General features: G+C 54.0%; 1 protein-coding gene across 6 annotated transcripts in view; it reads left to right on the top strand.

Moving 5' to 3' along the window:
* The first annotated feature begins 875 nt into the window (after positions 1–875).
* The window catches only part of TCOF1 (treacle ribosome biogenesis factor 1), a 39,066-nt gene continuing 26,312 nt past the window's right edge, over positions 876–13,629 (top strand). For all 6 annotated transcript variants that reach the window (XM_042994298.1, XM_042994316.1, XM_042994307.1 and 3 more), the window contains exons 1-8: positions 876–1,011; positions 3,385–3,440; positions 6,512–6,651; positions 8,684–8,757; positions 9,507–9,693; positions 10,297–10,370; positions 11,892–12,122; positions 13,360–13,572. In XM_042994298.1, the coding sequence (XP_042850232.1) occupies positions 904–1,011; positions 3,385–3,440; positions 6,512–6,651; positions 8,684–8,757; positions 9,507–9,693; positions 10,297–10,370; positions 11,892–12,122; positions 13,360–13,572 (1,083 nt within the window). In that variant the 5' untranslated portion in view covers positions 876–903. The remainder of the gene's footprint in view (positions 1,012–3,384; positions 3,441–6,511; positions 6,652–8,683; positions 8,758–9,506; positions 9,694–10,296; positions 10,371–11,891; positions 12,123–13,359; positions 13,573–13,629) is intronic.

Genomic DNA, 13,629 nt, shown 5'->3' with positions numbered 1-13,629 from the left:
AGGGCCTATTTCTTCCCCCATCCTCCTGTGTCCTTACTCTTCCCTCTTTCCCACAACTACAGCCCACCAGCACAGACTGGGTTCTATGTTTGGGCTTCCCAGCCTATACCGGGTGGTTTCTCCTGTCTGTATACAGGCACTGCCCTCTACCTGGAATGCCAGTCCTGTCTTCTGCAGAATCAGAAATTCCTATTGCATCTTTAAGCCTCAAGCTAGATATCTCTTTGGGGTTAGGTGCCCCTCCTCCCTGCGTCCATAGGCTGTGCCTATCCCTGACAATGCGCTCAAGGCATTGAACCATAGTTGCTTGGTTACCGACTCTCCTCCTTTTGAGCTTTGAGCGCAGCCACCATTTCTTAGTCATCTTTTTATCCCTCCATTCTAGGTGAACACTAGCCTAAGGTATGGTGCTCAAAAACGGTTTATGCAGTGAATGAATAATTATAAGTAGTCATGGGTCCTAAAAAAAATCTGTGAAATGAATAAGAGTGGGTAACTAGAAGTTCGGGACCAGAGAGAGATGCAGATTTAAGATGTTCAGAGATGGGTAAGACCCTATCGCACCCGTCAGAGCTAACATGGAAGATAAACGCCTGCAGTGAACCAGTCTGGACGAGGTAAGGGGGAATCATTCATCTCAAGGCTGGGAGGAGGGTCTAGGTCTCAACACGCCCTCCTCCCGCCAATGGGAGGCCTCGTAATCCTCCAAGCCTCCGCCCCTTTCACCCGCTTGGGGCGGGGCCGGCCACTCCAGGAGATAAGACTACACTTCCCGGCGCGCCTCGCGGCCAGGGCGAGCGAGGAGCCGGAAGTGGGCCGCGCGAGGTCTAAGGGCACGAGGGAAGTGGCGGGCGGGGACTCAGGGGGGCGTGCAGGTGAGCCGACTGGCAGGGGTTTGCCGGCATGGCTGAGGCCAGGAAGCGGCGGGAGCTTCTTCCCCTGATCTACCAGCATCTGCTGCAGGCGGGCTACGTGCGCGCGGCGCGGGAAGTGAAGGAGCAGAGTGGCCAGGTGAGCGTGCGCGGGCGGTGTGCGAGGGCCGCGTGCTAGATCTGGAGAGGTGCTGCCTGCGCCCCCTCCCGTGGCGGCCTGGCGTGCGCCCAGAGCCGGACTCTGCGGTGGCCCGGGAAGCGACCAGGGGTACCGAAGGAGCCGCAGCCTCTGCACACTTCGGCTTCCTGTCGCTCTGGGCCTCAGTTTCCCGAGCTGTGCAGTGGGCGGGCCGGGATGGGAGATCCGACGCGGAGGGCTTTGTAATTCCCGCGCCCCTTACCTCCACCCCTTCCTGGTAGCGGCGGTTTAAAGTTTCCGAAGTCTCTGGCCACGTGGCTCCGCGGGCCGAGAAGGTTGCTGAGAGCCTGAGGGGTGGATCGCGACCAGCCCCCAGGGGAGGGTGAGGAGGCGAAAGAGGGAGGCGAAAGAGGGAACCGAGGCGAAGGGGCTCGTGGCCCCTTAGTTGAGCTGAAGCTCGGGCCCTTATCCCTCCCGTATGGAGTCGGGCAGCTTTGGGATTCGAGCTTGTGGTGGAGTCATTGCACACTTCATTCATTCTTTTCAGCAACTCCTGAACTAGCGCTCAGGGTGCTGATGATAGAGTGTTGAGCACAGTCCCCCGGCCCTACTAGAGTTTACGGTCTAAATCCAGTAGGGGAGGTAGACATAAAGAATCGCAAAAGTAACTGTACACTTAACACATTAAGTGCCAAGAATGAGAGGCGTAGGGCGATAAGACAGGGGTGGCAAGTTAGTTGCCTGTGTCAGGGACACCCAGGACAGCTTTCCTGAGGAAACGGATGTTGATTTGAGACCTGAGAGAAGAGAGGTGGATATTCAGGCAGAGGGGCACATGCCCTGTGGTGGGAGGGAACTCGTTGCATTTGTACTGGCCTCTGGAAATTCCATCGTGGCTGAAGGGTGGAGTACAGGGTGACCGGGGGGCTGACTGGAGCCCCGCGGTAGTCTGGTCTTCATCTGAAGAGCAGTGGTAAGCCACTGGAGAGTTTTAAATCGGTAAGGTGGATATTGACCTGATTAGTCAGCCCTCTGGCTGTGGTGTAGGCTCTGGTCCTGATGCTTGCTCCCAGGATCTGCATAGTCTAAAGGGTGATGGGCCCTAAGACATGATCAAAGCTTTTCCCAACCCTCTCGGGACCTTGACTGTCTTGGGCAAGAAACATTACCCGTCTTCATTGGGGCATTTGCCGAGGCAAAAGTATCCTGTCCTCATGGAGCTTACATCACAGCAGGGGCAGACAGATGACAAATCTTTAAAAACAAAAACAAAAACAAAAAAAAACTAAAGATACCGTGTGTCAGGTGATCATATGAGCCATAAAAATAAGGCAGGCAAGGAGGATAAGGAATGTCAGGGTTCAGTTATAAATAGGGTGATCAGGAAGCCCCACTGAGAAGGTGACATTTGGGCAGAGACCTGAAGGAAGTGAGGGAGTGAGCTGTGTGGTTAGCAAGAGAGAGCATTCTAGACAGACAGAATAGCAAGCCCGGATGGGGCCGGTGGCCTGACACATTTGAGGGACAGTGAGGAGGCCAGAGTGCCTGGGGCAGAGCAGGGTAAAACGGACTATTGGAGTCTCCCTGTTATCAGCTCATGTGCTGGGCACTGACTAGAATATCTTGTTCAGGCCCGACAGCACCCTGGGTGCTGCTCTTATCCCTGTTAGAAAGAAGGAGCCTGAAGTGTGAAGAGGTGAAGAGATGAGCTCAGCCAGTTAACACAGGAGCTCTGCCTGACTCCAGATGTACCCTCTTGGCCACTCTGCCCACGTCCCTGACACTGCTGTCACCTTACGTTGCTTTACTCAACCTCCCTGGGGCGATTGACACCCTCGGTTCTTGACATTTGCAGAGTGGGCCATCTGGCCTCGGCTCCAAAGGGCCGGATTCCACCCGCTTCCCTCTGCGTCTGTCAAGGGACTGGCGCCGTTTGGTTTAGTCTCTTCCCAGCGGATGAGTGGACTGCGGTCATGCCACCTGGATGCCTTGGATGTCTGGGCTGTGGTTCGTACTGCCCTGGGACGATTGACCCACCTGACCTTTAAAAGACTTTAGAAAGGTCAGGGGTAGAAAAAGCCCCGTCTTGTGGCCTCTGAGCGTGGTGAGTGTCAGGGAGCTGGATAATGCTAGCCTGGCACATTCCAACTCCAGGTTCTCAAAGGTACCCCTCACTAATGTGTTGTCTTAAAAGGTTTTGGCTGGAAGGACTTGCCCTGCTTGTCTCTGGAAGGTTTGAGTGGCACTGACGGGGCCAAGCAGACATATTTCCCTGAGCAAAAAGTCTCCCATGAGGCTGTGGAGAGTTGGGCCCAAAGAGGACCCTTATTGTGCCGAGGGGTTAATTGCTGCTTTCTCTTTACTTCTCTGCAGAAAAGTTTCCTGGCTCAGCCTGTAACCCTTCTGGACATCTATACTCACTGGCAACAGTAAGTCCGACGGGGCCTCAAGAGTGGAGTAGGGACAGCCCAAGCTGTCAGCTTGAAATAAGCTAGGATGCTAATCTGGTCTGCAGTCTGCCTCCATAGCCCAGTGTGGGCACCAGTGTTGCCCCCAGGAAGCCAGGTCGCACATGGGGGTGCCCGATAGGGAGAAAGGACGTTGGGAGCCGTAATCAGTGCTCTTAAGGACCAGAGCTTCTTGGCCGCTTGTTACTCATCCAGTCAACAAACACGTATTGAGTACCTACCTCCTAAATGCTGGGTCCTGCTCTAAGTATGGAGACACTGTCATGAGTGAGACAGACATGGTTCCTTCTTTCCTGGAGCCGATATTGGAGTCACGGAGGTAGGCACGCCTCAACGAATGAAAGAAAGAAATGTAAAATTAAAATGATGGTAAAGCTTATGAAGAGGACTTGGTGCCAAAACCAGGTAGGCTAGCCTCATTTAGGGGTTTAAGGAAGGTTTCCCTGTGGTGACCTTTGATTTGAGAGCTGCAGGGAGCGGGGAGTGAACCAGGGAGTAGTAGGTCTCATGAGGCAGGAGTTCACCTGGCATTGAGAACTGTGGGTGCTGAAGCCTATAGCTGCAGTCACAGGACGGATAAGGCTGGGCAGTTGGTGGGGCCCACCTCACTCCGGATCTGAATGTCTGTGGTGAGGAGCTGTGTCTTTGCCCCAAGAGCAGCGGGAGCCCCAAAAGGGGGGAGTAGAGAGCAGCGAGGTCACTGCAGGACAGCTTGGCTAGTCAGGGTGTGGACACCATCATCCAGGCAAGAGCTTGTGGCGCTTAGACGGGAATAATGGGGTAGACAGTCAGCCGATTCCAGGAATATTAGGGGGTGAGACTGGGAGCTGGGGATGGTCTAGAGGGGCAGTCTAGTTGACTCCCAGGTGCCTGGCTTGTGCACCTGCATGGAAGGTGGGCCTGAGTGTGGAGCTGGAAGCGAATGCAATTGGAGGGAAAGATTTCAAGGACCTGTTGAGTGCGAAATGTCTGAAACGTGCAGAAAGAAGGAAGGGGTGATAATCCAAGGGCATATCAACAAAGGAATGGTTTGGGAGGGAGGGAGGGGATAATCATTGTCTCCACAAAGTGGCCTGACCCACAGTCAACCAGGGAAGTGAAGGGCCTGCAATCATGTCCCATGGGGAATGATTGGAAAGTACTGAATTGTCCAGGGTGGAAAAGAGCAAAGGGGCAGGTGATGTGTCTGCACATCTTTGAGGACAAAGGGAGTGGGGCGTTCTCTGGGGCTCTGAGAGGCTGAAGTAGGACCCATATGTACCGTTTTAGGGAGACAGGTTTCAATTTCTGAATAGAAGCACTTGGTCATCAGAGCTGTCCAGAAATGAGATAGGCTATGGTTCCCTATCATCAGAGGTGTGTAAGGAAAGGCAAGAATGGTGTGGAAGAGATCGCAGCTTCCAATGGAGAGCTAAGGTCTTTGAAAGTCCTGTCAGCTCTCAGTTCTTGGCTTTCCTCTGCTGCTAAGGTAAGGTCAGAGCATAGGGCCCACCCTGCACTTCCTCTCCATCACCGCCTCCAACTTGCCCAGGTGTCTGGGTATGACAGCACTTCCTTCCTTAGAGAACTGCCTCAGTGAGCCCTTCCTTGTCACTGGCCCCTTCTGTGGGTGAGGGGTACTAACAAGAACGAGGACCTCACACCCACCAGAGGTGGCCTCGCCTGATGGTTCCCAGCAAAGTTCAAACCCAACAACTAGCTGTGTGAGCTTGGGCAGACTTGGCTTCCTTGAGTCTGTATGTTCATCTTTATCTGTAAAATATAATAATAGTAAATCAGGGGGCATCTGGGTGGCTCAGTCAGTCAGGCATCTGACTTTGGATCTCATCTCAGGTCTTGATTCTGAAGTTCAAAGGTCATGAGTTCAAGCCTGGTGTTGGGTTTTGCGCTGGACTTGAAGCCTATTTAAAAACATAAGAAAATAAAATAAAATAAAATAAAATAAAATAAAATAAAATAAAATAAAATAAAATAAAATAAAATCAAAAGGTAGTAAATCAGGTGCTAAACCTGACCATCAGAGGCATTTGTCCCGTAGGTATTTATTGAGCAGCTACTATGCATCAGAACTGTTCTTGATATATCTGGAAACAACCAGAGAGAAATCCCTGCCCTTGTGAAACATTCTGTTGGGAGGAGGGAGAGGGGCAGAATGAATTGATAAGTGTAATAAATGAAACCTGTTTTTCAGGGGGGATTCCCAACAAGTGGCCTTCCTGGGAACAAGGGACCCACATCCCAAACTGTGGCAGAGCATGTCTATCCCAGCTGGAGAAAATGGGACATAGACAGTGATTCCCTTGGGATGGGAGGGTGAGGTCACAGGAGCTGGTACTTGAAAGTTCCAGGGACTGAGCCATCTGGGTGCTTGTCCCGCTGATGCCCAAAACTTACTCTTTGACCCTGAGCAAGTCACTGAGTCGTTCATTTTTTGAGATGTGTGCTATGTGCTGAAGATACTTAGCGAGCTAGCAGAGGTTCCTGCCAGCCCCTCCCCCCGCCCCGGGTTTGACCTTGTAGTGAGGGAGTCAGGCAGGAAGTAAGTAGAATAACAGGAGAGAGAAAAGTGCTCTGAAGAAAATGAAACAGGATGACAGAGTGGAGAATGTCAGGGGGAGGGCAATCATGATCAGGGAGGGGCTTTGAAGAAGCTGTATTGGAGATGAGGCCTAAGGGACAAGAAGGAGCAGGGCTTCCAGAAAGAGGGCACTATAGGTGCTCTAAGTTCTGGAGGAGGGAGAACCCAGATGATTCTATGAACAGCCCACAGGTGCTGGCACATACCAGTCAGTGATGGTTAGCTGCTGTGACTATGTAAGGTTACTGATTATTTTGGAGACGAATAGTTGTACAACCAGTGTATGAAATGGGTGAAAAGGCAGAATACAAGTGTATCTACGCTGTGTTTTCAAACTCTGTGCGCATTTCCTGGCAGGGGTTGTGGGCGGGGGGGGGGGGGGGTCTTTCTTGTCAAATCTCCTGGCCTTGCCCTTGTCACCTGGTTGGTACAGCTAGTTACCCTTGTCCTGCAGGACGTCAGAGGTTGGCCAGAAGCGGAAGGCAGAGGAAGATGCAGCGCTGCAGGCTAAGAAGACCCGTGTGTCCGACCCCATTAGCAGCTCAGAGAGCTCAGAAGAGGAGGAGGAGGCAGAGGCCGAGACCGCCAAAGCCAGTACGAGTCCCACGCCCCGGGGGAGCCTCGGTCATTGGTGTTGGTGGGAGCTCAGCCCAGGGCCCTGCAGCTCTGGGGAACAGGCTTTTGGATATTGGGTTGTTTCAGGGGAGAGTCCACCTCCAGGTTCCCCTCCAGTGGGCCCTGGGAAGACCAGGACCTTCTAGAGAGAAGGTTGGAGGGCCCCACATACCTACTGCAGTATTTATTTGAACCCTTTCTCGTGGCAGACGTTGTGTCCGAGGTACTGGGAATCCAGTGGTGAACAAAAACTTAGCTGGGCCCTTACAGCCTAGCTTGGGGTACAACAGCCACATTTTTACAAGCCCCCAGGTGATTCTGACAAAGGTGGAAAGAAGCCTGCGTTTGTAGAAAAACCGCTGGAAAGATTGCAGAGAGGGCAGTTGGCAGGCACCTTTTCTGTGTCACCTGTGGCTGCTGGGGGAGTGGCTGGCTTTCCTGTTGTTTTGGACGCGTGCAGGTTAGCCCTGGAAGGCTGTCCCGGGCACTCTGGTTTCAGAGCATTGGCAGGGTTGACCCCGTGAGGCCTTCACAGCCCCTTCTCCCCAAGTCCTCCCGACAGTTTGTGTTTTAACCAACAGATTTTGACTCCACAGAGGAATCATCCTTTTTCTCTGCAAGGTTATTAGCTTTTGCTTACATAGAAGGTGATTTCTTGATTCTTAAATGTATTTTCTGATTGTAAAGGAAATACAGGATTCATTATGGATATGCAAATTACTTGTTAAAAAGGCAGGAAAAAAAAATTACCCACATTTTTGCCACCTATGATTTGGCAAATTATTCTTCCATTTATTTTTCCTGAGTATGTTTTTAAAAATATTCAAGATCATATTAAATACATATCTTATATCTTCATCTTTTAAAATTATAAATGCAAAACAAGTCCACTTTGAACTATATGTAAGCATATGGAAGAAAAATGAGAGGTTTTCTATTCTACCCTGGATGGGTCCCTTTTACCCCCTGAATGCATCCTGGTGGGTAGCTTTAAAACTGTCCCTTGCGCATCTAGTCATACAGATAGCCGTGCATACATGCATGTCCACATCCACACACTATGTAAAAGCAAAAATTGTTCAATTTCATACTGACTGATATTTGATCTTAATGGATTTTTATTTCATGAATTTTTTCTATGATAAGGGAATCGTTGCAAGAAACACGCTGAAATGTTTGTGGGCAACATGATACGATATCTGGCATTTTTTTTTTTTTCAGAATAGTACTTGATGGGGAAGGGTACTGGAGAGGCCGGTTGACATCACACAGGCCACAAGCTGGCAATGGTTGGGACTGTGTGGTTCGCTGTACTTCCTCTGTACTTACAGATGTGTCTAAAAAAGAGAGGGAGATGGAGTTAAATGCCAGGAAGAGAGTCAGACCATGCCATTCATCTCAGCAGTGTCCCATGTCACAGCATACCCTAGAAATCTTACCCTGTCTGACATTTGGGGAGACAAGTTTCCTGCTGGAAGATCACCCAGAATCTGTAGGTCTCAACATCTCACCAGTTCCCGGTCTCATAGTTCAGCTCCTTTTCCCAATACAAACTGTTGAAATCCCGAGCAGCTTTCTCTGTGGACCAGGGGCTGGCTGCCTGACTGCTGCCCCTGTCCTGCTGAGTGACTCTCGGGGCCGCAGCGTGGTAGCCTGTGGGGATGGCCCACCCTGAAGTCATGTGGTGCCTTCGAGGGGATCTGCAGCGGCACTGTGAGCCAGTGCTTCCTTTTCTGGGGTCTTCAGTGTCTCGTGCCATCAGGGAGTTGGGGCTCCATGGGGGATGCACACCCGTGGCTTTCGTGTTGCCCTGCTCTCCCGCTCCTGCTGGATGTGGCTCGTGCACCCCAGAGCTCTTTCCCACAAGTCTGGGCTCAGTCTCAGATGCTCAGGCCAGCACCAGGCACAGCCATACCAATTGAATCGTTAGGTGAGCTGAAACCTGTTGGCTGTTCTTAAATGAGAAAAAAAAGCTCATCTGGTTCATGCAGCAGGTGTCTGTGTCTTGCAGCCCCAAGACTGGCGCCCACCAACTCCTCGGTTCCGGGGGCAGTTGTGCCATCAGGCACGAAAGAAAAAGCCAGGGTGAGTAGGACCACCTCCAAGCTGTCGCCCTTTGGGAGTTACGTGCCCTGTAGGGGGACAGTCCCCTGTGTCAGAGAAGGATAGGGTTATGAGCAGTTACCCAACCTGGATTCAGTTCTGGGCCTTTATCACCAGCTGTGTGATCCTGGTGACTCCTTTACCTCTCTGGGCCTCAGTTTCCTTTTCTGTAAAATGGAGGTGATGCCCCACTGCTTTGGGCTGCTGGGCACATCATGCACCTGTAACAATTTCTTTCCTCCTTCATCCGTGCATTCACCTGTTCAGCCAACGGCCTGTTACTGATCCAGTTACTTTCCAGGCACCGTGGGAGGCAGTGGGGGCACCACAGTGAGTAAGACACCTGTGGGTCTGAAAGCTGGAAAACCATTTTCTAGACTGCAGCTCCTGAGAAGGTAGAATACTGTTGCTGGTAGTCCACAAAGCAGCATCACAGACGTGTAAAGCACACGTCCCTGAGATACCTGGAATGCCAACTACAGCACGAGGTAGTGAGGACGGCCGCAGCAGGCTGCCAGTTACCGCTTAGCCAGTAACTCCTGGGTCCCAAGAGCTGTAATTTGGTTTTCTCCGTGCCTCTGTGAGGGGAGGTACCGTTCTCAGCCCCATCTTAAAGATGAAGAAACAGACCAAGGGAGGTAATCTGTCCGAACTCCTACGCCTGGGAAGCGGTCTGTGCTGGTCATTCACCAGGCCACACCCAGCGTGTCTGTCACCCCCGTCCTTTGTAGGCAAAGACCAAGAAGGCCGGCAAGGTGGTGAACTCCACACCGCATCCTGCCGCTGGGAAGGCAGTGGCCCACCTTCTGTCTGGGAGGTCACCTAAGAAGTCAGCAGGGCCTTCAGCGAATACCATCCTGGCCTCAGAAACTGAGGAGGAGGGCAGTGTCCAGGCCCTCAGAACCACGGCCAAGCCTGGTGAGCGTCCCCAACTTGTAGACGCCAAGCCCCCTGAGTTTGGGCTGGGGAGGCAGGCCCGGCACTGCTTTGTCAAGCTCTGGGACGTTCTGGAATTTAGAGGTCTGTCTCCATGGCAGTAAGGCCCCGCGCCGCCCCAATAAGGGAGGGTCTGCTGCAGGGACATGTCAGCTTTGCTAAGAGAGTTTGAGCAGCCCAGGTGATGGTGGAGCATTTTCTGGTTTATTGCTCTCAGCTGGGTACAGGGCCCACTGTGGAGGCTGAGGCTAAACCGAGGCCTGGGTTCGCTCCAGTTTCTCGTGTGAAATAGGCGTTTGCCCTGCCTGCTCAGTGTGATGATGGAAGGAGATGCCCGGACTAGCAGACGGTGGCTTGTGTGTGGTAGGACCTAGCATGAGTCTTCCCGGGGTCACAGAGGTGTGGGCAACACAAGCATACGAGTGGCACGTGCCTCAGCTGTGGGGCTTCAAGGTTGGTGGGGCTGAAGGTCCGCACTCGGGAAGCAAGCACAGGCACCTGCGTCTCATTTCCTGGCCTGGCAGAGAGCCGGGGAGGGGAGTCCGGAAGGGCAGGCCCTCAGTCCTCTCCCGCTTCGTCCCCCAGGAATGGCATCGGCCAGCCAGGCTGACAGCTCCAGCGAGGAGACCTCCACCTCGAGCGATGAGACATATGTGGAGGTAATTGCCACCCGTCCTCGGGAGCTGCCTCTGCAAACCTCTAACCCTCCCAGGGGCCTGGCCGGGGCTTCGCACACCAGCGGGGCCAAATCAACCGAGCAAGTGTTTCAGGGTGACCGGGAGCTGGAAAGGCTGAGGCCTGGGGAACGGAGCCAGGTGCTGTCGTCACACCACGGGTGTGAAAAAGGTCTAGGGTTGTGGGGGAGAGACGCCGTCCAGTGTGTGAGACCAGGGAAGGCTTCCTGGGAGAGGTGGCACTGGAGCAGGGCCTTGACACACAGAGGATTCTCCAGGAAGGGATGTGGGGGCAGGGTTCAAGCAGAAAGAGCTGCATGAGCCCAGGGGCAGGCGGGTGGCCGACCTGCGGTGTGGTCCGGGTGAGTTAGGCGAGGCTGCTGAGTGGTTCTGGGTGGATGCCAGGCCTGGGCGCTTGGTCAGAGACGGTCAGGTCTTGGTCTGTGGCCTCATCTCTGCTCTGAACTGTGACCCGGAAGTCCTTCCTTATTGTGCAGCTGGGCCTTGGGAATCTAGTGGCAGCACAAGGTGCGTGATTGCTGCTGCTATGGGGACGTGGGAGGTGGGGGGGTCCCGCAGAAGTCTGACCTCAGTACTCATGGTTACTATAAAGGGAGAATGTAGAGAGCCCTGAGGGGCCGTAACAAAAATGTGAATGAGGTGAAAGTGCCTTAATTAAGAGGAGATCAGAGGTAGGCAGGGGGCCACATCCCTGGGGTGCCTGGAGTACTTCTCACCTCCTGCCTCACCCAGTAACCTGTGAAGGTGGAGACCTTCCTCCCATCCACTCCAGGCCTATCCTCTCCCCACGTCCATCCCCACTTTCAGGCGCTAGGTACAGCCATAAGAGCACCAGGCTCCCATTCCTACTTGACCCTGGGAAACCAGCAGCCAAACACACAGCATTGGTGGGCCAGAGGCCAGCACAGGGCCCTGGCAGCAGCGAGGAGTTTGCGATTGAGGAGATGGCTGCCCCAGAAACCCAGGGTCAGGTGAAATCTACCTGATGACGGAGGTGGAGGTAGGGTACTGCCTGCCTTAGGAACGTCAGAATTTTAGAAGTCTACGAAAGAGCCCATGGAGGAAAGGAATGTGCCCAGGGTACCTCGGCAAGCCTGGCATTCAGATCCTGGCCTCCCAGCCCCTGGGAAGGCCACCATGATCGGATACCCCTGTAGTTGAAGGGGCAGATAGGGTGGGCCTTCTGGTTGAGAGAGGCTGCCCCTGTGTGCCAGGCAGCAGGAGAGCATAGTGGATGGGAGTTCTGCCCACAAGGCGACACAGACATGGGTTCTAGTCATGACTTTGCCCTTAGTGTTGGTCTTGAGTGACTTAACCTCCCTGAGCTTCTTGTCCTTTTCTGGAAAATGGGTGTAAAGATAGCATCTGACTTGGAGTTCTTTGAGAATTGGATGATGTTAGGAAAGGGCTTTGTAAACCATGAAACCTCTCATAGCCCTCAGAGGCAAAGATTATTTCTTCTCTAATTGCATCCTCTTGTTCCAGGTGAAACCTTCAGTAAAACCACCCCAGGTCAAAACCTCACCAGCCCCTGCCAAGGACTCCCTAGGGAGAGGGGCAGCCCCAACCCCTGGGAAGTCAGGGGATGTGACACCCCAAGTCAGAGGAGGTGCCCTGACCCTAGCCAGCAAGGCCAAGAAGCCAGAAGAGGACTCAGAGAGCAGTGAGGAGTCGTCTGAGAGTGAGGAGGGGGCCCCTTTGGAGCCGCCCCACCAGGTGAGTCCTGGGGGCAGACCACCCCTCGGCATCCTCAGGTCCCCCGGAGGCTGCCGAATGGCTATATAAGGAGCACCTCGTCTCCTCTGCCAGATAAGACTCACCTTGGGGTTTAGGGAGCAGGAGATGGGGGTATGAAAACTGAAGGGCAAGGGCAGCTGGGCTTGTCAGTCCCCTATGGAAATTGCCTTCTTGTCTGAACCGCAGCCTGGAAGAGCTACTTCCCACAGGGTGGCCTTGCACCCTCCTCTCTGTCAGCAACTCCCCTTTACCTCAGTTTTCCTGTCTCGAGAATGGGATATGGCCAGCCGGTCCTATTGTGAAGGGACTTAAGTTTTAATTGCCTAGTCCTCTGGCTTCTTCGGCCAAGTCATGGCTTCTTAGCTAACAGGAATCTTTACCTTCCATCTGCCGGGACCCGCTCCTCTGGGCTGGGTGGCCAAGACTCTGGGTGCATCTGAAGGGAAAGCAGAGGGGCTGGGAAGCTGTTGGAGTCGGAGAGCCAGGAGGAGGAAGCATCAGACAGTGGTGGTAAAAGGCCCCAAAGCTGGCCCGGTGAGGCCCAGGAGTGGAGGTCCCAGCCCAGGGCCGGATGGTAAAGGAGAGGTACAATAAGTAAAATAAAGTTCATCTTGCTGGGTGGTAACGAGGAAGGTAAGGGGGCGGGGGGCGGGCTGTAGGAATGGTCATTAAAACAGCGGCTTAGGGAAGGCCTTACAGAGACGTTGCGGGCCTGAAGGAGCAATGCGGGGGTGTGTGCCACGTGGACATTTGGACAACGGTCGTTCTGCTGGGGAGCACGGCAAGTGCCCGGGCCCTGATGTGGCAGTGGGAGAGAGAATTGTGACCCGGAGTACAGTGGTCGACCACGCCAGCCGTGGAGCCTGTGCTCTCAGGGCTCACCCGCTGACGGGAGCCCAGCCAAGGGAGCCTGTCTCTGATGCCTGTGTGTGAGTGACTCCGGGAGCGGTGCAGGGGTGTCGGGGAGAACTGCCACGAGGAACTGGTGTGTATCTCGGACCTAGAGGAGGAGGCAGCGGTGGCCAAGTGAGCTGGGCAAGGCTGCGAAGGCCCCAGGACTGAGAGAGAAGCTGTCAGGCCAGGCCTGAGCCCCGGTCCAGGTGGAGAGTGAGAAGCACAGGGGGCTCTCGTGAGCCCCAGCTAAGGCCTAGGCTTCGTCCTGATGGCACACTGGAGGGTGAGGAGGGCAACAAAACCGCCCTTTCTCTCTTACTAGGCAAAGGCCTCGGAGAAAATTGTCCAGGCCAGGGCCGCCTCGGGCCCCGTTAAGGGGACCCCTGGGAAAGGGGCCACCCCAGCACCCCCTGGGAGGACAGGGCCTGCAGCTGCCCAGGCCAAGTCAGGGAAGCCAGAGGAGGATTCAGAGAGCAGCAGTGAGGAGGAGTCTGACAGCGAGGAGGAGCCGCCAGCTGCCAAGACGCCACTTCAGGTGAGGCCTGGGGAGGGAGAGTCCATGAAGCCCGTGCCCCTCCACAGGAGGCCTTCT

Source organism: Panthera tigris, chromosome A1 (assembly GCF_018350195.1).
Source record: "Panthera tigris isolate Pti1 chromosome A1, P.tigris_Pti1_mat1.1, whole genome shotgun sequence".
NCBI lineage: Eukaryota > Metazoa > Chordata > Mammalia > Carnivora > Felidae > Panthera > Panthera tigris.
This window is presented reverse-complemented; position numbering and strand designations above follow the sequence as displayed.